At 42.7% G+C, this 22,714-nt stretch overlaps 1 protein-coding gene across 1 annotated transcript in view; it reads right to left on the bottom strand.

Annotated features, from left to right (window-relative positions):
- Window positions 1-1,007: 1,007 nt before the first annotated feature.
- The window catches only part of OTUD7B (OTU deubiquitinase 7B), a 147,854-nt gene continuing 126,147 nt past the window's right edge, over window positions 1,008-22,714 (bottom strand). The window contains 7 exon segments of the mRNA XM_030186934.1: window positions 1,008-4,676; window positions 4,679-4,964; window positions 4,966-5,145; window positions 5,147-5,191; window positions 5,193-5,282; window positions 5,284-5,337; window positions 5,339-5,674. Coding sequence (XP_030042794.1) covers window positions 4,393-4,676; window positions 4,679-4,964; window positions 4,966-5,145; window positions 5,147-5,191; window positions 5,193-5,282; window positions 5,284-5,337; window positions 5,339-5,674 — 1,275 coding nt within the window. The 3' untranslated portion in view covers window positions 1,008-4,392.

Raw genomic sequence — 22,714 nt, 5'->3', positions numbered from 1 at the left:
AAAAGTTAAAGAACTGTATGTTAAACAAAACCAACAAAAACTCAATCAGGTTTTTATACAAAGGCTTCCCAAACTTTTCCCGGGACCCTACCACATGAATACACACATGAAATCAAGTTGCTGCAGTTAAGGATTCAGAATATGCAAACTGATCTTACACAAATTTATTGTGGATATCCTGAAAACCCAAGTAGCTGTGAGGTATTCAGAACAGTTTGGGATGCCCTGTTTTATACTGTTGGGACACCTGTCTGAAAGTAAGCAATAAACCCAAGGGTCACAGCTACCAGAATACTCTCCAACAAAAGCAGAAATTGTGAAAAATGCAGGTTTCCCTGACTTTCTTGGTAGCCATAATCATCATAAACAATGAATGAAGTGCAACATTACTAACACAATCAGACAGGTAGGTATACACAGATAGTAAAAAGTGGCCAGAAATGTTTAACAGTCAGGAACAATTCACTGGCCCCTCTAGATCTGAAGTTGGCTGCTAGGCTCCTTTCTCAACATTAAAAAGTGTCATTTATCAGCCTTAATAGAAAAGTACAGAAAAGATGACAATAGCTATGTGAGATTGTCGCAATTCTATGTTATCTGCAAGTCTTCTCTTAAATACATCATCACAATCTTCTTAAGCAGAACGTCTTCCAAAGCACAAGATATTAGGACTCAACAAGTGAGAATTTGATAAGTACACTTTAATCTTCTTTACACCCAGACTAACAAGTTGAGCTTGACATTTAACATAATTGCATAGTTCTGGTATTTAACTGAAAACTGGTTTGTTTTTAAAGCTTTCATTGGAAAAGAAAAAAAAAAGTAAATGGTTTGCTTGGTACCAATCTATTAAACCCTGTACGGCTGGAGTGACTAGTTTGTGCTCTACACCTAGAAAGGTTTGTGCAAACACTGCAGAAGAAAGCAAATCCACCTAAGTATATCTCTGCACACTAACAGGAGGTGGAGTCTATGGATCTAAAATATATACACAATTAAAACAGAGGTTTAAGTCGGCAGCTAATTTAATTTCTTTAATAGGTGCAGAACGTTTTCCAAACCTGCTTTATTGTTTCTTCAAAATTTCAGGCTAAGCTCAGACAATATAAAAAAATATTTTTTTTTAAATTTTCTGTTACATCATGCCTAAAGGTCAAGTTAACAAAGACTCAACAAAACTGAGCCAAATGCTTTCAGCAAAGAGGTAGTGTGGAAGTAACTGCAAGCCAAGCAGAACTAAACAGATTACAAGATATTTAACAGCAGCAGACTGCTTAGTTTATTTCTGCTTTCTATTTTTTATTCCGTTCCAGTTCTGCAAGGATGCTCTTTTGCCGACTGTACTTGTCCATGCTAAACATTATTGCTCTGTGTGGATCCACTGATTCAGCTTCAGGGTATGTTTGACTATGCCAAACAATAGACTTTTCCCAGTACTTCCGTATGAAAACTCCAAACACTCAGTATTGCTTACTTTATTTTTCTTTAAATTAAATTCTATTTTTAAAAAGTCTTCAGAGAAGAACCATTACCCTTAAATCAACTGTGAAGTGGCATGCTCAGAAAACAGATTAGTAAGAAGGGATGTTCACCTAAGCAGTAAAATAATACTCTTTCCAGACTCAGCATCAAAACCAGCACTAAATGTGCAAATGTATTCTCCTTCAATTAAAAAAGTAAAATTTTAGTGTTCCTCTAATGTTAGTCACTTGGGCAAACGCATTCATGTGTGTAACTTCTGATTCATGTCCACTCAGTGTACTAGTAAAAATAGTTCTCCCTTTTACTTTGTTGTCACAATCACTAACAGTATGTTTAGGTGCATAAACAGATTTGCACCCTCCACTGAACACTATACTCCATTCTCAAAGAAATTAGTTTATTTAAGGACACAGACGGAAGCCGTTCAGCTAAATATTCAAGATCTGCAACCCAGGCTCTACATAGATACTTAAAACTTAGTCATCTCTCATGTCCTCACTTTCTTATTCTGTCTTCCAGACTAGAGTAAATATTGACTTCAGACTTCAAAATTTATTGTGCAATAGCAAAAAAAAACAAAAAACTGAAGATTAAGGAGTAATGAGATGAATAGGTTAATTTTGTGCATACCATGACCCTTATAAACCTCATTGCTATGCCAAAGTATGTGGAGTACTATCTCAATAGACAAAGGAGAAAGGCTCAGAAGAAATATTTCTTATTGAGGTAATCCCTAGAGCAGGTGGCAAGAATGAAAGTGTGACAAAACTGAAGAATAAATGTTGGGTTATACTTTGCAATCTAAGGCCTAATCCACATTCAGTGCTTTGGCTGCATAGGAAGATTTGCTTAGTTGAGGATCCTGAATTCTGCTGGCCAAAATATGGATTTCTGGTTGTACCCATGGACCTTGCAACATTTAGCGTTGGTGCCTGATCCCTGCTAGCACTGACAGATTCACTTAGTTCTATAATTTATCTCCTTCCAACTCTGCATTCTGAGAACCAAAGCCAATTTTTCTATTAAAAAAAATAATTAAAAAAAAAAAGAGGTTTAAGTAAATCCAGGAGGAGACCAGCCTGTGCATGATATGTGAAGGCACAGTGCTGTATACAGCCAAAAGGATTTTTTATTAAGAGGCACTACAGAAATAAAGCTTTTCATTGACAACAAACCCTTTACAACCATTAGATGTACTTAAGTACCATTTTAAAAAAAACGTGCTCCAAATTATTTTATTTCTCTTCTTCCTCGTTTTAAATCAGCAGCAAAGTTTATATGATAAAGGTAAGTGAGCACACATGGATCCAAGTTCTGCTTTTGATCTGATTGATTTGTGTGTGCTATTAGGGAGATGGAGATCATGTCTTGGGGGTGTAGTATTGGAGTGGTTTTCATCATTTTGCAGTTGCAATAGGATCTGACAAGTCAGCATCATTTACACTTAGATCAGGGGTTCCACAGGGATCGGCCCTATCCCCAATTTTGTTTAACATTTTTCTAACAGTAATTCAGGATTTTGGTACCAGTTTTTATTCTATATGCAGATGATATTTAAGATCTGTCCGCTTAATTTAGATTTTACAGTATTACAAAATTATCTTGTAGCCCTTCATTGGTTACAGGTACATAGGCTTGTTTTAAACACCTGAAAGACTTGCTGGTTAACTGGTCACTTAGAACCTTCATCTGTGTACCTCTAACTTTTTGGAGCTCCAGTGAATCTAGTAACAGTATTTGGGCGTTATGGATTCTCAGTGAACAAATTATAATTAATGTAAAACATCTCAAAGTGTTTTGTGGTATCTAAAGGATTTTTCTCTCTTCATTGTGTAGGACAATCTCAAGAGGCTGCAAACCTGTCAAAATGCAGGCATATGCTTAATTGGTAAAGTAAATTTGATAAGAGTGACTCCTTTATACCTAAAATATCACTGGTTGCCAGTTCAATATAGGTCTCAATTTAAGTTACCAACTCTTGCTCCTAAAGCATTATACAATCATATTAGCATGTATGGTGGTGATACCGTGTATTCTCAGGCAGACGGGCTGTTAGGTCTGCCTCTTTCAAAAGCACAGTAGGAGTGTATTAGAAAAAAGGCATTCTTATGATTATTTCCTGTTCTGTGGAATCAATTGCCAATTGGCCTAACAGCAGAAAGTTTTCTTTTAAGACATAAGTTATATTTTGTCGCTGGGTATTTCAATGCTGTGGATGCCTCTCCTGAGAGGGGTTGTGGGGTTTTTTGTATGTGTGGTCTTGTGTGTATAGGTCTTTCCTATCAATAATTAGAGTTCTTTTCTTATTTTTTGTTGTAATTTTATAAACCATTGATATAATTTTATAAAACACTTTGATATGTTTTACATTTAGCAGTATAGCAAATTTTAATTCATCATAATCATGTGGGCAGTAAGAAGTTTCTAGCTTAGCAGTTACTCACTTCCTTATTTTTTACTCACAATGTTAGATCAAAGAAAGTTTTATTGCAGTAGTACTCGGTCACATTTACATCTAGCTGAATCTGGCTAAATCATTTTACCTAAAATGTAGCTACAGTACTGTAGTTTTATATTATTTTGAACCTGCTGCAGTGTGGGAGGCAGCACAGAACAGTGCTTTAATCACCCCAATCTCTTCTGTGTATCTGAGCATGCCCCTTACAATGGCTTGCAAATCTTTTAGCAATCCCCAGTCTGTCAGACATACTCCCCCTCATGTACTCTTCACCCTCTGTGAGGTGTTTCTTTGGACTGCCACCACTGAAGCACTATAGTGGAATCACTCTTGTCACTCACTCAGCCAACCCCTTTAGAAAGTAGAGTGGTTAGGAAAGGGCAACAGATTATTGCATTTCCCATACATTATGGGTCTCAGAGTTCAAAGTTATTGCCTTTCACCTTGATCCTTCAGAACCTATGTATTAGCGCCTCTCGTTCCCTTTCTTTCCGTTTCAGTTCCTCCCGGTAACAACAGGAGCAGAAGTTCCCAGTTTCAGGGCGTCCATAAAAATTGCAATTTGGGTGCTTGCATTTTGTCTGCTGCACATGACAAAGTATTCGATTTTTGCTTTTGTCTATGTTGGCTGTCTTTTGCAAGCTGTCCTGCTCACTATATTCACTGTAGCCATTGCAAGAAGAGCCATCACATTTCTACTGAATAACCTGGGGTACATCCATCTTTGGGTGTGAAGATTTCCAAGGTGAATTGGGCTGGTTGGATAAGGGTGTGGTCGCCCCTGTGTGCAATGGCGTGGAAAAGTAGCATAGGAAGGCAGAGTGTTGCAGGGCCCACCCGCAACCTGCCTTCTAGAGTCTTGATAGGTGGGAGGCTGCAAACCATCTGAAGTGTTCATCATGGAGGGTCTTGGTATTGTAAAGACTCCAGAGCAGTTCGAAGGGATATGCGTTACTTTAGTTCCTATGGCTAACTCTGTGTTTTGAATACTGTAACTAGGTGTTGGCTGGGGATATGAAGGATTTCACAAGCAGATCCTCTGCTTTGGATGGGCTGGTCTCCTGTTCTGGCTTTTTTGCCAAGCCACAATTTCCTATATTCTTCTTCTCAGTCCAGTAACGCTCCTCAGCATCTGCCAAGTACCTCTGGATCATCTCTTCCTGGTAAGGATGCCGGTTGCTGGTTTTGAGGAGGCTGGCAAAGATGGAATTTGCGCTCTCCTTGCATGGCAGCCCGCAAGATGCTTAGGCCTCAGCTTCACATCACTGCTGTATTTGTAAGGGTCAGCTTGCTGCTTGTCAGTTGACACCTTTCCAGGGCAAGCCTTTTCAGCCAATGCAGCCCAAGTCACTTTGGGAAGTTTCCTCTCTACTCCCTTTCCTCATTCTGATTGAATTTTCTCTTTTTTCTGTCCACAGCCTCACTTGGTCCATTGCTCATTCCTCCTTTCCCACTTTTACTGTGCATCAAACCTCCCACATTTTTCTTCAGCTTACTTCCTATGCTCTTTCCAAAACTTCCCAACTTGTTTGCAACTGAGTCTGTCCTTTTCTTTTCCTTCTCCTGGTCTTTTTTTGGTTTCTCATTTTCTTTGTCCTTGCCAATCTTGCTGCCCCCGTTGCTTGTAGAACTGCTGCAGATGGATTCTTTATCAGACTCTCCTGATTCAGCAGCTGAACGGGTATCATCTCCAGCAGAAGCAGTGGGGGACTCTGGTTGGGCAAGAGGCGCTTGCTAAAAAAAAAAAAATAAAAGTTACAGTGAGTCTCAGAAATTAGACATTAATCTTTCTAAACTGGGTAATACAGTCCTTCTTATAGTTCTATAATCAAATTTGGCAAGGTGATTGAGACGTGGTCAATAAAATACAACCTGGCTCTAACAAGGCTTCAGTGCAAAGTTTTTAAAACATTTGTTCTCGGAGGACAAGCAGAGATGATATTCTCACATGTGGGTAACATCAGCCACGGAGCCCGGTGCGGACACTGCCATAGTGCGCTTACTTTAAAACCGAGGCACTGCCTCCACCAGACACTTGAGCATGGACCAACAGTTTAGCATTTTCCACGGAACAGAGGGGTTGGTTTTCTAAATCTTCTTTCAGTTCATCGATTTTGGTGCCTTCCCTTTTTGTGGGCATTTTTTCTCTTTGTTAATTTTAATCAAATTATTGATTTTTCAAATATTTTTAATTTTTCACCCTTTGAGGCTACTGTGCCCTTTTTTTTGGCCGGGAAGCATCGACCATTTTCAGATACAGAAATACAAGCGCTCCCTGGGCTACTGAGCCTTTTCACCTTTTGTCAGCCATTTTTCCTTCCATGTCAATGAGGGCACCTGCATAGACAGTCTGTTTCTGGCTTACAGGCTGCTTGCGCCAGCCTCAACCCAGCCCGTTGATGCAATATCAGGCATAGACACCCTAACTGGTGTGTTCAGTGCTTAGGTCTGGAACAGCAGGACAGAGTGTGGTCTCTATCTGCATATGCAACCGTGGACACGAAGCCCACAGAGTCCATCGTGGAAAAACCTTTTGGTCATAGATGGCAGAGGATTCAGCATTGGATGCAGAACCTGCATCGACATTAGGTGCACCAACACAACACAAGAATGTCCGACATCGGACTTGGTACTGCAACTATGTAAGGACTCCTCGCACCAGATTCTACCGTAACAGGGTTGGTCCTCCGAACCTACCCCAAATTCTTCCCTAAAGTGATATCGAGTTCTACCTCAGTCAGTCCATTGTAGTTCCTGTTTTCTTCCCTAAGACATACTCTCATCCTGGAGAAGCAGCACTGCATACCTTAGACTGCAAGCGTGCTCTAGCATACAATATGGAGCATACAAAATCTCATAGGAAGTCCTCTCAGCTATTTGTATCCTTTGACCCAAACAGATTAGGGATTCCCATCACCAAATGTACTCTTTCTAATTGGTTGGCCGAGTGTACCTCCTACACATATACTCAGGCTGGGGCTGACCCTTCATAGCTGGGTCAGTGCTCACAGTGTAAGAGCCATGGCGGCTTCAGTAGCCATTTCCGCTCTGCCTCCATTGAAGACATCTGCAAGGCGACTACGTGGTCTATCATACCTTCACTACTCAGTACTGTCTACAGTAGCATTCTAGGTGGGATAGCCAGTTTGGACAAGCAATCCTGCAAAATCTTGTAATCTCTATTGAATGGCAGCTCTGCCCTCTGGCTCTTTTTTTTCTACCAGGCTCACTAAAATTAATTCATGTTTTGAGCTTGGTAGCTAGAGAGTTCCACATGTGAAGATAGTATGCTTTCTTGTCCTCAGAGAAAGCGAAGATAATATGCTTTCTTGTCCTCAGAGAAAGCTAAGTTACCTGTAGCAGATGTTCTCCAAGGACAGCAGGCATATGTTCTCGCAACCCCTTGGAGTTGTCGTCTTAGTAATGTACTGGTGGTCTCACGCTCGAATGGCAGGCGGAAAGGCACATGCACAATGTGGGCACTGCCTCAAAGATTTAAAGTGACAGTGCAGTTGGCAGTGCCCGTACCATGCATCGTGGATGAAGGTCACCCACATGTGAGATATATGCCTGCTATCCTCAGAACGCCTGCTATACGTAAGTAATTTTGCTTTATTTTAGTAAGATCTTGCACAGTAGAGGCCCGGTTTATTTGTATTTGAATTTAAATCACTATTCAACCAAATACGAATAATGTATTCAGGGCATTATTCGGGGCCGAATCGAATATTCAGTACAGCTCTACTCTCACATACACCGTCATTCGCCACACACAATTACAGCCCATACCACCCAGCTACCTAAACAATCACTGCTATCCTACCAAGGTGCTTTATTATAACTGGAGGAGGAGGCCTAGTGGTTAGGGTGGTGGACTTTGGTCCTGGGGAACTGAGGAACTGAGTTCGATTCCTGGCACAGGCAGCTCCTTGTGACTCTGGGCAAGTCACTTAACCCTCCATTGCCTGCCGCATTGAGCCTGCCATGAGTGGGGAAAAAAGCGCGCGGTACAAATGTAACAAAAAAAATAACTCTTCCTACTCAGTTGTCCATTAATCCATGTCTGAGTCTGCAAATGGAGGAAGGGGACATGCATCATTTTTTCAATTTTTGTTAGCTGGACACACAATTATAAGCTGATAATATGCTGCATTAGCAGGAGACAAATGACTGGTGCAGTATTGACGTATAGGTTCTGTTGGTCTTTCTGTTGCTAATTGAATAGTGCACACAAGTATTTTTCAGTAGGTTTTTTTTTTAAAGCATATTTCTTGATGCTTAGATAACTAACTTATTTTCACTACCTTCTTTCTTTGACAGATCGTCTGAATTGGTGGGCTCATGCAGATCCTAACTGCCAAAGACTTCTGCCATTGGCAACAACAGGAGATGGAAATTGTTTGCTTCATGCTGCTTCTCTTGGTAAGGGCAAAATGGAGCTGTAGTAGGTCCAGGTTCTTAGAATTACAGCATATATTTACAGTTATCTTGGCAGCAGGGTGTGCTGCCAACAGCATGAAGATCACATAGAAGTAACTAGATTCTTCACATTGTGATCCCTTCGTGCTTTAGAAGGATTTATAGGATTTATTTACCGCCTTTTTGAAGGAATTCACTCAAGGCGGTGTACAGTAAGAATAGATCAAACATGAGCAATAGGCAATTACAGAAGTAAAAATATTCAAAAACAATACAAAGTATGGCATGGTATACTACTTACATTGTCAACACAATACGCAATAGAGCATTATAATTGATGGTGAAGGTAAAAGTAACATGTAAGTAGGAAGAGTTAGAAAGTAAGGTGATTGATTTAAAGAAAGTTGCACATGAGGTCAGAGAGATGGTAACTGTTAGCTAGGGTAGGAGTGGATAAACATGTCCTGCTGCAGTATATGTAGCTCGAGTCACTCCTTGTGTGTGTGAGTGAGACTCGCAAGTTAGTTACTTCTTCTCTTCCATTAAAGGCCTGGTTGAAGAGTCCAAGTTTCACTGGCTTCATGAAGTAGAGATAGTCTTGTGTTAAGCAGAGCCTTTCAGGCAGTGCATTCCAATGTGGGGGCTACTCCAGAGAAAAGCTCGCTTGTGGTTATCACATCATGTAATGTCTTTTGGGAGGGTGTGGTAAGTGAAAGCCCTTGGGGAGGACCTTAGTGTTTTAAATGCTTTATTCTCCGAGGACAAGAAGCAAATCCGCTTCACCTAGTCTGGTATTTACCATAGCTAAATGAGAGCGTTATGGAGTGCGATACACAAGCACCTTGCTGCAAGAATATGGTCTCAGTTCTTTTTCCACATGAGGAGAAGGTGCTTCAAGCGCTGCACCTGGTGCAATCAGACAATCTCTAGGAAAGACACCCACCCATTCTTGGTGGATGCAGTGTCTTGGCCCCACCATAGCCCCTGCTAACTGTGTTCTATGTCTTCCCAGAGAGGGCTCAAGGAGAGAGGATTTTTGGAGCCAAATCTGGTTGCTTCAAGGTCAGAGACTGCATCGAGCATCACACCGGCATTGAGAGTGTCGGTAGCATGGCTGCTACTAGACTTTAGGACAGTGGGAGCAGTGATCAGGTCTCCACCTGCCTCGAGGCCTCCTGCTGTGAAGGGCCCCCGGGACCGTCCCATCATCGGACATAACCCCAAGGTGACATATGGATTCGCCGAGGAGCCTTGGTGACATTGCTTCATGCTAGGCCAAAAAGCATTGTCATCAGTCACCCTAGACATATGGTGTTGGGAGCTCTGGGGCATCGAAAGATTCAGCACCCGAGAAGCATTGGTGCCAGGAAGACCGCTCCTGCGTTGACCACAGCGGTTCTGCAACCTGCGCCTCAGCTGGACCACAGCTTTTCCTGATGTCAGCCCTCGATGAGTGCATCCGGGCTTTGCTTATTTGTTGCATTTGTATCCCACATTCCCCCACCTATTTGCAAGCTCAATGTGGCTTACATAGATTTGTTAATATGTTCATTTCAGGATATCAGATACAGTTAATATTGTGTAGCTATTAAAGAAGGGAAAAGAAGAGGAAGAGAGTGGTTAGGGTAGATATAGGAGGTGGGTGTTCATAATTGACTGGACTGGCGAGGTGACTTAGTGAGGCTGTAGGTTCTCATTTAGGCCTTGTTTGAAGAGGAATGTCTTCAGAGATGTTCGGAAAGATAGCTGTTTCGTTGATTGCTCTCAGTCTGTAGGTGCATTCCATAACTGCGTTAGAGAGTTGCACAGGGGACAGAAACCTTGCCTGTCCCCGCTGAAATCTTACCCATCCCCACCCGTCCCCGCTGGATTCTTACCCATCCCCATCCATCCCCGCAAAAATTAAACCCATCCCAACCCGTCCCCACAAGAATTTAACCCCATCCCCCCCATTCGCCATAAGAATTTAAGGGTACATAAAAGAAATTCCAGTCAGCTCCCGCGGCTCTCTCTGGATTTGAGCCACAGCACTGTAGGCAAGGAAGGAACGGAAGTTGGAACACTCTGGTGCGCACATGTAAGACTTGTCTCCGATTCACTTGCACTGTGTGCTGAGAGGTCGCCACATGTACACACCCAGTAGGTCAGGTGACATCTGATTTTCGTTGCCTGTGTCAGAGCTGAGGTCTGTGCACCAGCCTGGTAGCAAAGAGGATTAATAGTAACATAGTAAGTGACAGCAATAGACTTGAACGGTCCCATCCACTCTGCCAATAGTCACACTCATGATCAATTCATCATTAAATCAACGAGTGTGATATTATATACTTGATTATGGTCTTTCTTTCGTGTTTCTGGAACAAAGACCACAGAAGTCTATCTGCCCTATCCTTATGTTCCAACTACTGGAGTTGCCGTTTGAAGCTCACTCCAGTCTATTTGTCTTCTCATTTGTGGGACACAGACTGTAAAAAGTCTGTCCAGCACTGTCCTCATGTTCCAGCCACTGGAAGTTGCTGTCTAAGCCCTTTCTAGCCCATCCTAAACCAGATTGCCATGTATGAGCCACAGACCTACAAGTCTGCCAGGTATCAGCCCTAGTTCATCACAGCCAGAGTCGCCATCTAAACGTCACTTGACACATCCACACACATGCAGCCATTTCAGGTTAGGTTTTATATAACTTCCATTTTCTAATTAGAGATCCTCTGTGTTCATCCCCACGCCTTTTGAATTCCATCATCATTTGTGACTCTATTTATTTTATTTATTATATTTGTATCCCACATTTTCCCACCTTTTTGCGGGCTCAGTGTGGCTTACAATACATTATGAATCATGGAAATACAATGTGTTACAACTTGGTTATGGATTACATTGTGATGAGTTGTTTGAGTCAAAGTTAAAGTATCGATAAGGAGTATAATCATGGAAAAAGCACTGAAACATTGGAAGGAACAAGGGAGACAAAAGGGGCAATATATAATAACAGGAACACACTTGGTATACATTTTCTGTTGAGTAAAGTATGAGTGTGGTATGATTTCGGGGGATGAGAATACAGGAGTGGCTGTCTTGATGCATGACTGAACAATGAGTGTGGGCTTTATGTGTTTTAGTTCTTTCCGTAAATTTTCTCAAAAAGATGGGTCTTCAATAATTTGCGGAAGGTGGTTTGTTCGTAGATCGCTTTCAGGTTGCGTGGTAGTGTGTTCCAGAACTGCGTGCTCATGTAAGAAAAGGTTGACGCGTGCAGCGCCTTGTATTTCAAGCCCTTGCAATTAGGGAAGTGGAGGTTGAGGAAAGTTCGTGATGATCTTTTAGCGTTTCTGGGTGGTAAGTCTATTAAATCAGACATGTAGGCTGGGGCTTTCGCCGTGAATGATTTTGTGGACTAATGTGCATACTTTAAAAGTGATGTGTTCCTTGAGTGGGAGCCAGTGTAGCTTCTCTCGAAAGGGTTTTTGCACTTTCATATTTTGGTTTTCCGAAGATGAGTCTGGCTGCTGTCTTCTGGGCTGTTTGAAGTTTCCTCAGTATATGCTCTTTGCAACCTGCATATAGTGAGTTGCAGTAGTCCAGATGGCTGAGTATGAGGGATTGCACTAGGCTGCGAAAGACGGATCTTGGGAAGAATGGTCTTATTCTTTTCAGTTTCCACATGCTGTAGAACATCTTTTTGGTAGTGTTGTTTGCATGAGTTTCGAGTGTTAGGTGGCGGTCGATAGTGACTCCAAGGATTTTTAATGTTTCTGAGATTGGAAGGTTTAGTTTAGGTGTGTTTATAGCGGTGAATTCATTCGTGTTGTACTGGGAAGTGAGTATCAGGCATTGAGTTTTTTCTGCATTTAGTTTCAAACGAAATGCATTGCCCATGTGTTCATGATGTGTAGACTTGGTTGATTTCATTGAAGATTTCTTTATTGTCTTGTTTGAAAGGGATGTATATTGTTACATCGTCGGCGTATATATATGGGTTGAGGTTGTGGTTTGATAGGAGTTTTGCAAGGGGGTCATCATTAGGTTGAAAAATGGTTTGTGAGAGGGGTGATCCTTGTGGTACTCCACATTCAGGTGTCCATGCAGCAGACGTTGTTGAGTTCGATGTGACTTGATATGACCGCTGGGTTAGGAACCCCTTGAAACCAGTTTAGGACATTTCCACCAATGCCAAAATATTCGAGTATGTGTAATAGGATTTCGTGGTCAACCATGTCGAAGGCACTTGACATATCAAATTGTAGAAGGAGGTAATTGTTGCCGGTTGCAATCATTTGTTTAAATTTAGTCATGAGAGTAATTAATACTGTCTCTGTGCTGTGATTCGATCGGAATCCTGATTGGGCATCATGCAGTATTGAGTGTTTGTTTAGATAGTTTGTGAGTTGTTTAGTTACCATTCCTTTGGTTATTTTGGTTATTAGTGGTATGGATGCTACTGGTCTGTAATTGGTTTATTTCGCTTGCGCTTTTCTTTGTATCTTGGGTATTGGGGTGAGTAAAATTTTTCCTTTTTCTTTAGGGAAAAGTCCGTTTTGTAGCATGAAGTTTACGTGATTCGTTAAGTCTATTTTGAATTGTTGAGCTGATTGCATGAGGTTGTTTGGGCATATGTCTAGTTTGCAGTGGGATTTAGCAAATCTTTTAAGTGTTTCAGAGATGAGGTCTTCTGATATTAGTTCAAATTCGGTCCAAGTTCTGTCTGCTGGGTATGTTCCGTCTTCTGGGTCTAGACAGTCTAGAAGTGTGGCATATTCAATAGGGCTGGCGGGTATTTTAAGTCGTAGTTGTATAATTTTCTCCTTGAAGTATTTCGCAAGGTTGTCAACATCTGGGATGTTTTTGCTGTTGTTTGGTAACTGGTGTGGTGTCTAATAGTTTGTTCACAAGGTCGAAGAGTTTATGTGTGCCTTTGTAATTTGGTCCTATTATTGTTTTGTAATGTAGTCTTTAGTCTGTTTTATAGTATATTTGTATTTCCTCCAAAGTAGTTTCCAGGCATTTAGTGTTTGTTCATCTCTCTTTTTGTTCCATGCGCGTTCTAGTTTCCTAACTTGTGTTTTAAGTTTTTTTCAGCTCTTCGGTGAACCATGGGTTTGGTTTTTTCCTGTGTGATGTTCTGGTTTGGATTGGGGCAATTTTGTGTAATGTTGTTGTACATAATTCGTCCCATTCTTGGAGGAATTGGATGGTGTCAGCATTTGTTGACCATTCGTTCTGGTAGATCTGTTGCCAGAATGTTATGGGGTCTATTTTCCTCTCGTGGTGTATGTTGTTCGCTCATGTTTTATTGATTGTGTTTATATGTGTTTTTCGCCAGTAGAGAGAGACATTTGCTTTATGGTGGTCTGACCATATTGTGGGTGTCCATCTTGTGTCAGTAAGTATGATAGTAGAATCCGGGTCAATTTGTGTGTTATGATGTCTAGTGTGGTGTCTCCTTTTTTGTGTGTTGGTTGCGTGCAGGTCCCAGAGTTTTAAGAATTCTTTGCATTCTCGTGTGCCTGTTGAGGTGTCGTCTTCAAGGTGTAGGTTGATGTCTCCTATTATAAGGATGTTGGAGGCAGATACACATGTGTTCAAGATGAAGTCCATTAGTTGGTTTAATGGAAGACTTTCCACATTTGTGCTGTTAAAGCAAGGAAGAAGAAGAGGAGGAGAAGACAGCACTCAAAGAAATTGGTATTCGGTAGATGAGAGGCTGGTGCAGATGCAGCTTACATTTCTACGAGAAGACCGCAGAACTGCTTCCATCCCCCCCCACCCCCCCCCCCCCCCCCCCCCCGGAAACCCCGCAGGAACTGCCTCCGTCCCCACGGGAACCCCGCAGAGCTGCTTCCATCCCCGCGGGAACCCCGCAGGAACTGCCTCCGTCCCCGTGCAGCTCTCTAAAACTGCGTGCTCATGTAAGAGAAGGTAGTGGCATGCATTAGCTTGATTTAAGTCCTTTGCAGCTGGGGTAGTGCAAGTTGAGAAAATTTGCGCGATGATCTTGTGGCGTTTCTGGGAGGTAATTCTACGAGATTTAGCATGTAGATTGGGGCATCTGCGTGAATAATTTTGTGTACAATCGTGCAGATCTTGAAAGCAATGCGTTCCTTAGTGGGAGCCCAGTGCAGTTTCTCTCTTAGGGGTTTTGCACTTTCATATTAGTTTTTCCAATATGAGTCTGGCGGCCGTATTCTGGGCAGTTTGGAGTTTTTTGATTGTCTGTTCTTTGCACCCGGCGTACAGTGCATTGCAGTAGTCAGATGACTTATTACCATTGGACTGTACTAGGGTACAGAAGATGTATCTTGGGAAGAAGGTTTTACTCTTTTAAGTTTCCACATGGTGTAGAATATCTTTTTCGTCATGTTTTTCACATGGGTGTCAAGAGTGAGGTTTTCGATCTATGGTGACTCCCAGAATTTTCAAGTTTTGTGAGACAGGAAGAGAACAGTATGGTGTGATTATGGTGGAGAAGTTTTTGTGTTATGTTGTGAGGTGAGTACAAGACATTGTTAAGTTTTAGTTGAAATGCATCTGCCCAAGTGTGCATTATTTGGAGGCTTTGGTTGATCTCGTTGGTGATTTCATTTAGATCATGTTTGAATGGGATGTAAATTGTGACGTCATCTGCATAAATATAGGGGTTCAGGTTTTGATTGGCTAGTAGTTTGGCTAGAGGTATCATCATTAGGTTGAAAATGGTGAGAGAGGGGATCCATGGGGGACTCCACACTCAGGTATCCAGGGGGGTGATCTGTCCACGTTCGTTGTTACTTGGTATGATCTTGTGGTCAGAAACCCTTTGAACCACTTGAGAACTGTGCCTCCTACTCCGAAGTATTCTATTATATGTAGTAGTATGTCATGATTAACCATGTCAAAGGCGCTAGACATGTCGAATTGCAGGAGGAGGATGTTGTTACCATTCGCAATTGTCTGTTTGAATGAGTTCATTGCGGACACTAGTATAGTTTCGGGCTGTGCTTCGACTGAAATCCTGATTGAGACTCGTGTAGAATTGAGTATTTGTTTAGATATTCAATAAGTTGTTTTGTTACTATGCCTTCCATGAGTTGGTCATGAGTGGTATAGTTGGTTAGGTCCATTGTGCTTTTTTTTTTTTAGCATCTATTTGTAGTGGAGTTAGTAGGATATTTCCTTTATCCGTGGGAAAGAGTCCATTTTGAAGTCTGTAGTTTGTGTTTCGTGAGGTCTGTTTGAATTGTTTGGGAGCGGATCTTATTAGACTGTTAGTGGGCAGATTCTAATTGCATTGCGATTTGGCGTATTTTCCGAGCCGGTAGGACATTTCATTTGATGAGAGCATGTCAAAGTCGGTCCATGATTGATCTGCTGGCATTCTACGGGTTTTGGGTCTAGGCATTCAAAGATATTAGTGTAGTCGTTGTGTTGGTGGGTATCATGAGTCGGAGCTTTATGATTTTCTCATTGAAGTAGTTTGCAAGTGGTTGCTGATGGGGGTAATCTTGAGTTGTTGGAGGGAGCCTTGTGGTATTTAGAAGATTGTTTACGAGTGAGAGAGTTTGTGTGTATCCTTGTAGTTTGGTCCTATTTTGGTTTGTAGTAGGTCCTTTTAGTTTGTCTCATAGTGTATTTGTATTTTCTTTGTAGTTGTTTCCAGTCTTGTGTGTGTTTTCGTCTTTTTTCTTGCTCCATGCTCTTTATAATCTTCTGACCTGTGTTTTTAGTTCTTTCAATTCTTCGTTAAACCATGGTATTGAGTTTTTTTTCTATGTGAAGTTCTGGTTGAAGTGGTGCTATATTGTCTAGTATTGTTCGGCATTGTATCCCATTCTTGGAGAACTTGGGGTGAGTCTGTAGTATTGTCCATTCGTCAGTTGTAGAATTCTTGCCAGAATGTTAGTGGGTCTATTTTTGCCTCTCGTAGTGTATGATTGTTGTTTTGTTTTTGTTATGTCTTTTTTGTTCTCCAGTGGAGGGAAAGGTTTGCACTGGTAGTGGTTGGACCATGGCCTGGCTGTCCATTTTGTGTCTATTAGTGTGATGATTAGGTTTCTGTTGAGAGTTTTGGTTGATGATGTCTAGTGTATGTCCTTTGTTTATGGGTGGGTTGTATGTTTTGGCCATTGGAGCTCCCATAGTTGCAGAAGTCTTTGCATTTGCGTACATTGCTTGAGTTAGTATCTTCAAGGTGAAGATTGATGTCTCCTGCTATGAGCAGGTTCTGGGTAGAAATACAGGTATTCGATATTAAGTCCAGAAGGTGTGTTTGTGAGTCTTGCCAGTTGCCCGGAGGTCTGTAGAATAGGATTAGGCTTAGGTGATCGCGCAGATTGGAGTGGCTGATTCTGACAGGCTATTTCGAGTTGGGGAAGAATAGATTCTGCTGTCGTTGTGACTGTGAATTGAGATTTATAGATTATTGCTATTCCTCCTCCTCTTTTTCCTTCTCTTGTCCAGTGGGTAATTTTGTATCCTGGAGCTCTAGTATTATTGGATCTTTGGGTTCATGGATCCAGGTTTCGCTGATGAATGGAATGCCAAGGAGGAATTCCTATTACTATCCTAGGCGAGAGTTCATTTGTTCAGCTCTCAGCACAGGCAGGTACTGGCAGAGGAAATCTCTGCTCTTCTGACGGCCCCTACAGCCAAACCCATTTTATCAGGGGAAGAAGGGCAGTATTCTATTCCAGGTACCTTCCTTGTGCAGAAGAAAACAGGGGGGGGGGGGGGTGCATTCCATGGTCTTCAACAAATTTCTAGTCCGAAAAAAAGTTCAGGATGGCTTCCCTGGGCACCCTTATTCTCCCAATGATTCAGAAAAATGATTGGCTATGCTCTCTGGACTTAAAGGATGCATGGACTCACATCACCGATACTTCCAGCCCACTAGAAGTATCTTCAATTTAGGCTGGGAACACATCACTTTCAGTACAGCATGCCTTTTGGCCTCACTCAGCAACCAGGGTCTTCACCAAATGTCTAGCGGTAGTTGCAGTTTCACTATGCAGACTGGGAGTCTATGTGTTCCTGTATCTTGACGATTGGCTGGTGAAGAGCACCTCGGAAGAAGATGCTCACGAGTCCATGCGGATGGCTATTCGGGGGCTCGAACTACTAGGGTTTCTTTTAAACTACCCCAAGCCCCATCTCAACCCTGTACAGCAATTGGAGCACATAGGAGCCCTCCTCGAGACACAAAAGGTTCAAGCCTACCTCTCGGAGATGAAAGCAGATAATCTTTCTTCACTTGCGACCAAGGTTCATGCCTCTCAGCAGGTCACAGCTCGGCAGATGTTGAGATTTTTTGGGCCACATTGCTTCCACAGTGTATGTTACACCCTGACACGTCTTCACATGAGATCAGCTCAATGAACCTTGGCTTCTCAGTGGTACCAAGCCATGGGAGTCTATAGAGATTCATCCAGGGTGTCCCCAGCGCTTGGTATGCTCTCTTCAATGGATGGAACCATTCAATCCATTTGGCTCGGGGACTTCATTCCAAATTCCATCAGCTGCACAAAAATACTGATGATAGATGCATCTCTCCTATGATGAGGAGCTCAGGTAGATGGGCTTCACAGTCAAGGAGCTTGGCCCTCCCAGAAACAAATCTTCAGATCACCTCCTGGAGCTTCGGGCAATCTGAACACTCTAAAGGCTTTCAGAGCTCACCTATCTCATCAATTGTTCTCATTCAAACATCTGAAGGTCCATTATCTTGGTAACTGTTACTTCAAGCTCATAGAGTCAGTAAGCTTCAGGCCTTATTAGTGGATGCACCTTACACTAAGTTAATCACAACAAGTAGTCCTTCGCATGCACCTTAAGTTCCTGAAGGCGGTGTTAGAGTTCTATCTGAACCAGTCGTTATCTTGCCAACATTCTTCCCCTGACCTCATGCCCATCCTGGCGGAAGAAGCTTGCACGCCTTGGATTGCAAGAGAGCACTGGCCTCCTACATGGAGCAGACAAGCCTCACAAACAGTCCACCCAGCTTTTTGTTTCTTTTGATCCAACAGGATGAGGTTGCCATCGGGAAATGCACCATTTCAATTTAGCTGGCAGATTGCATTTCCTTCACTTATGCCCAGGCTGGGCTGGCCTTGGAGGGGCATGTCACTGCTCAATGTCAGAGGAAATTTGCAAGGCTGCATGTCGTCTTCAGTCCACGCATTGGACATCTCATTACTGCCTTCAGCAGAATACCCAATGCCACAGTCAGTTGGGGCAGTGTTGCAGAATCTGTTTGGAGTCAAGAATCCAACTCCACCCTCCTAGGCCCATTTTAATCTGATCTCACAAGCCCTCTTAACCTCCCCTTGGAGTTGTGTCCTTGGTTATTTTTACTGTTAATATTTGGGTTAGTATTACACTGAGGCCGTGTTCTCGCAATGCACGGAAAGGCTCGTGTGCATGTGCGATGGGAGCATGGCTTACACTCCACAAAGCTCTCTTTTTAGCTTGGGCAACATGGATTGGCATCACACTTGTGACAATATGAAGCCTGCTGTTCTTGGAGAATACCTGCTACAGGTAAGTATCTTCACTTTCTTGTATACAGCATGAGAATGCAGCCCACTTTTTTCTCTCCTGCCATCATCCCCTCTCTTATGTTTTCTGACAAATTTTACTACACTTTGGTATGGGACTGGAGAGGAGAGCAGAATGTTTATTAGCATAGGAAGATATGTGCATGTTCAGAGACCCTTTAATTAAAAGGTTCTCTGAGCTATAGGAGAGCTCTGCACACAGGGTCTCTCCGGAGGACGTCAACAGTAGGGTGTGGCTACATTTCCCTGCTGTCTAAGGAGACCACCAATTACAGGTAAGCAACTACACTTTTTTTTTTTTGGGGTGGGGTGGGGCGGGGAGGGGTGGAGAAGGAAAACGTAGCCTTGTTCCTAATTCATCATAGATTTTTACTGTCATGGAGCTCTTTTTTTTTTGGGGGGGGGGCTCTCTCTCCCCCTTATGGCATAAACTGCAGCAGAAAAAAGCTCTCGTGTTGCAACAGAGTCTCCTTACAGTTGAGCAGTGAATTGAAGTAGGCCTTATTATTTCAGGCAGTCTTTGATGGGTAAAAGCTGATCTGAGGTAGCTGGGAGGTATTTATTATTAGGGGCTGCACATTTTAACATCATTAAATATTTTAACTTGTTAATCACATTACACCCCTGCTCCTTGCCCCCACTACCTGTGTCTCTTTCCGTCTTCTCCTCTTTCAGCTTTCCTCCTTTCTCCTACTTCCCCAGCCCCACCTCCTCCCACATGCACATGCTCTGTTATCACCCTCTCCCTCCCAGCTTGCCTTTACTGTCTGTAGCACCAAGAAGGTATGCAGCCAAGGAGAGCACCTAGTGCACACTGCTTCTCATCGAGCCATGAGCCCTCCCACTGTAGCTCCTGCCTCCTCTGACAGACCTTCTTGTTTCTTATCAGCGAGATGCTGTCTAGTGCTGCAGACAGTAAAGATAAGCAGGGAGGGTTAGGGGATGCTTGAGTGCAGAGGGAGAGAACAGGCAGATAAAGATGCTGGGACCCGTGGGAGAAAACGGAGACTGTGGGGTGGGTAGTAGGAGAGTGCAAGATTCCAGGCAAAAAGGGGAGATGCGGCCAGGCAAAGATGCCCAGGATCTGAAATAGGGGATGGGATAAATAAGGGAAATAGTGCCCATGGATTGGGAGTGTATGGGGGGTGGGGGAGGGGAGATAGTGCCCATGGAGGGGTGGAGAACAGAAGGGGAGGAAGAGAAGATTGTGCCCATAGAGAGAGGGAACAGGAGAGGAAAGGAGAAGAGAGGGTGCCATGGAGGGGGAGGGGAAGAAAGAAGAGATGGTGTCCATGGAGAAGAGGTGAAGGGAAAAAGAATAGATATAAACTAGTATAGATTTCAGGAATAAGAAAAAATGGAAGAAAGTTGAACTTGAAAAGATGAATATAGGACAGGAAGTGGAAGAGAGAAAAGAAATAAATGAATGGATAGGATAACCTGAAACAGAGCTAGACAGAGGCAAGCAGACCCAGAAGCAGGGAACAGCAGCAAAAGGTAAGAAAAAATGATGTTATTTTCAGTTTAGTTAATTGAAATATGTCAGTTTTAAAGGAATTTACATCTGCTGTCTATATTTTGCACTGTGTAGAAGGAAGTGTGAGAGGGACCCTTTATGCAATTGATCATGCAAAATTAAAAGAGACCTATTTATTATGTATATCTTATTCACTGTGTTTTGTTTTAAATTGTACGCCACAGACAGGAGCCATTATCTGAATTAACATATATACTTTGTCTGTAAGTCAGTCTCAATCATAGCACTCTTGCTATTATTAGCTTCCTAGAAGTATGGTAGACAGAAGCTGGCTGTGCATGAAGTTAGAGAACAGAATCAGTGCTATATATGTCCCTGGGTGGGAAGAACTATTAATTCAGATGAGTTTGTACAGTGTTCAAATTTAAGAAAAGAGGTTTTTAGGAGGTACCAAGTGGACTAGAAAGTAATAAAAACTAAATAGTAGCTATTGTTTAAAATCTGTAAATGTTCTGGCTTGTTAAAGTTTGCACAGAGTATGTACATTAAGAGGAGTGCATGCAGGAGACCTGGAAACAGCTAAAGTACATAAGTAGTGCCATACTGGGAAAGACCAAAGGTCCATCTAGCCCAGCATCCTGTCACCGGACAGTGGCCAATCCAGGTCAAGGGCACCTGGCATGCTCCCCCAAACGTAAAAACATTCCAGACAAGTTATACCTAAAAATGCGGAATTTTTCCAAGTCCATTTAATAGCGGTCTATGGACTTGTCCTTTAGGAATCTATCTAACCCCTTTTTAAAACTCCGTCAAGCTAACCGCCCGTACCACGTTCTCCGGCAACGAATTCCAGAGTCTAATTACACGTTGGGTGAAGAAAAATTTTCTCCGATTCGTTTAAATTTACCACACTGTAGCTTCAACTCATGCCCTCTAGTCCTAGTATTTTTGGATAGCGTGAACATTCGCCTTCACATCCACCCGATCCATTCCACTCATTATTTTATACACTTCTATCATATCTCCCCTCAGCCGTCTCTTCTCCAAGCTGAAAAGCCCTAGCCTTCTCAGCCTCTCTTCATAGGAAAGTCGTCCCATCCCCACTATCATTTCGTCGCCCTTTCGCTGTACCTTTTCCAATTCTACTATATCTTTTTGAGATACGGAGACCAGTACTGAACACAATACTCCAGGTGCGGTCGCACCATGGAGCGATACAACGGCATTATAACATCCGCACACCTGGACTCCATACCCTTCCTAATAACACCCTACATTCTATTCGCTTTCCTAGCCGCAGCAGCACACTGAGCAGAAGGTTCAGCGTATCATCGACGACGACACCCAGATCCCTTTCTTGATCCTAACTCCTAACGCGGAACCTTGCAAGACGTAGCTATAATTCGGGTTCCTCTTACCCACATGCATCACTTTGCACTTGTCAACATTGAACTTCATCTGCCACTTGCACGCCCATTCTCCAGTCTCGCAAGGTCCTCCTGTAAATCGTTCACATTCCTCCTGGCGACTTGACGACCCTGAATAATTTGTGTCATTCGGCGAATTTAATTACCTCACTAGTTATTCCCATCTCTAGGTCATTTATAAATACATTAAAAAGCAACGGACCCAGCACAGACCCCTGGCGGGACCCCACTAACTACCCTCCTCCACTGAGAATACTGGCCACGCAATCCTACTCTCTGCTTCCTATCTTTCAACCAGTTCTTAATCCATAATAAGACCCTACCTCCGATTCCATGACTCTGCAATTTCTTCAGGAGTCTTTCGTGCGGCACTTTGTCAAACGCCTTCTGAAAATCCAGATATACAATATCAACCGGCTCCCCATTGTCCACATGTTTTGCTTACCCCTCAAAAAAAATGCATTAGATTGGTGAGGCAAGACTTCCCTTCACTAAATCCGTGCTGACTTTGTCTCATCAGTCCATGTTTTTGTATATGCTCTGCAATTTTATTCTTAATAATAGCCTCCACCATCTTGCCCGGGCACCGACGTCAGACATCACCGGTCTATAATTTCCCGGATCTCCTCTGGAACCCTTCTTAAAAATCGGAGTAACATTGGCTACCCTCCAGTCTTCCGGTACTACACTCGATTTAGGGACAGATTGCATATTTCTAACAGTAGCTCCGCAAGTTCATTTTTTAGTTCTATTAATACGCTGGGATGAATACCATCAGGTCCCGGTGATTTACTCCTCTTCAGCTTGCTGAACTGACCCATTACATCCTCCAAGGTTACAGAGAATTTGTTTAGTTTCTCCGACTCCCCCGCTTCAAATATTCTTTCTGGCACCGTGTCCCCCCCAAAGTCCTCCTCGGTGAAGA

Source organism: Microcaecilia unicolor, chromosome 14, assembly GCF_901765095.1.
Source record: "Microcaecilia unicolor chromosome 14, aMicUni1.1, whole genome shotgun sequence".
Lineage (NCBI taxonomy): Eukaryota > Metazoa > Chordata > Amphibia > Gymnophiona > Siphonopidae > Microcaecilia > Microcaecilia unicolor.
Note: the sequence above shows the minus strand (reverse complement) of the source record. Positions and strands in the feature narration are given on the sequence as shown.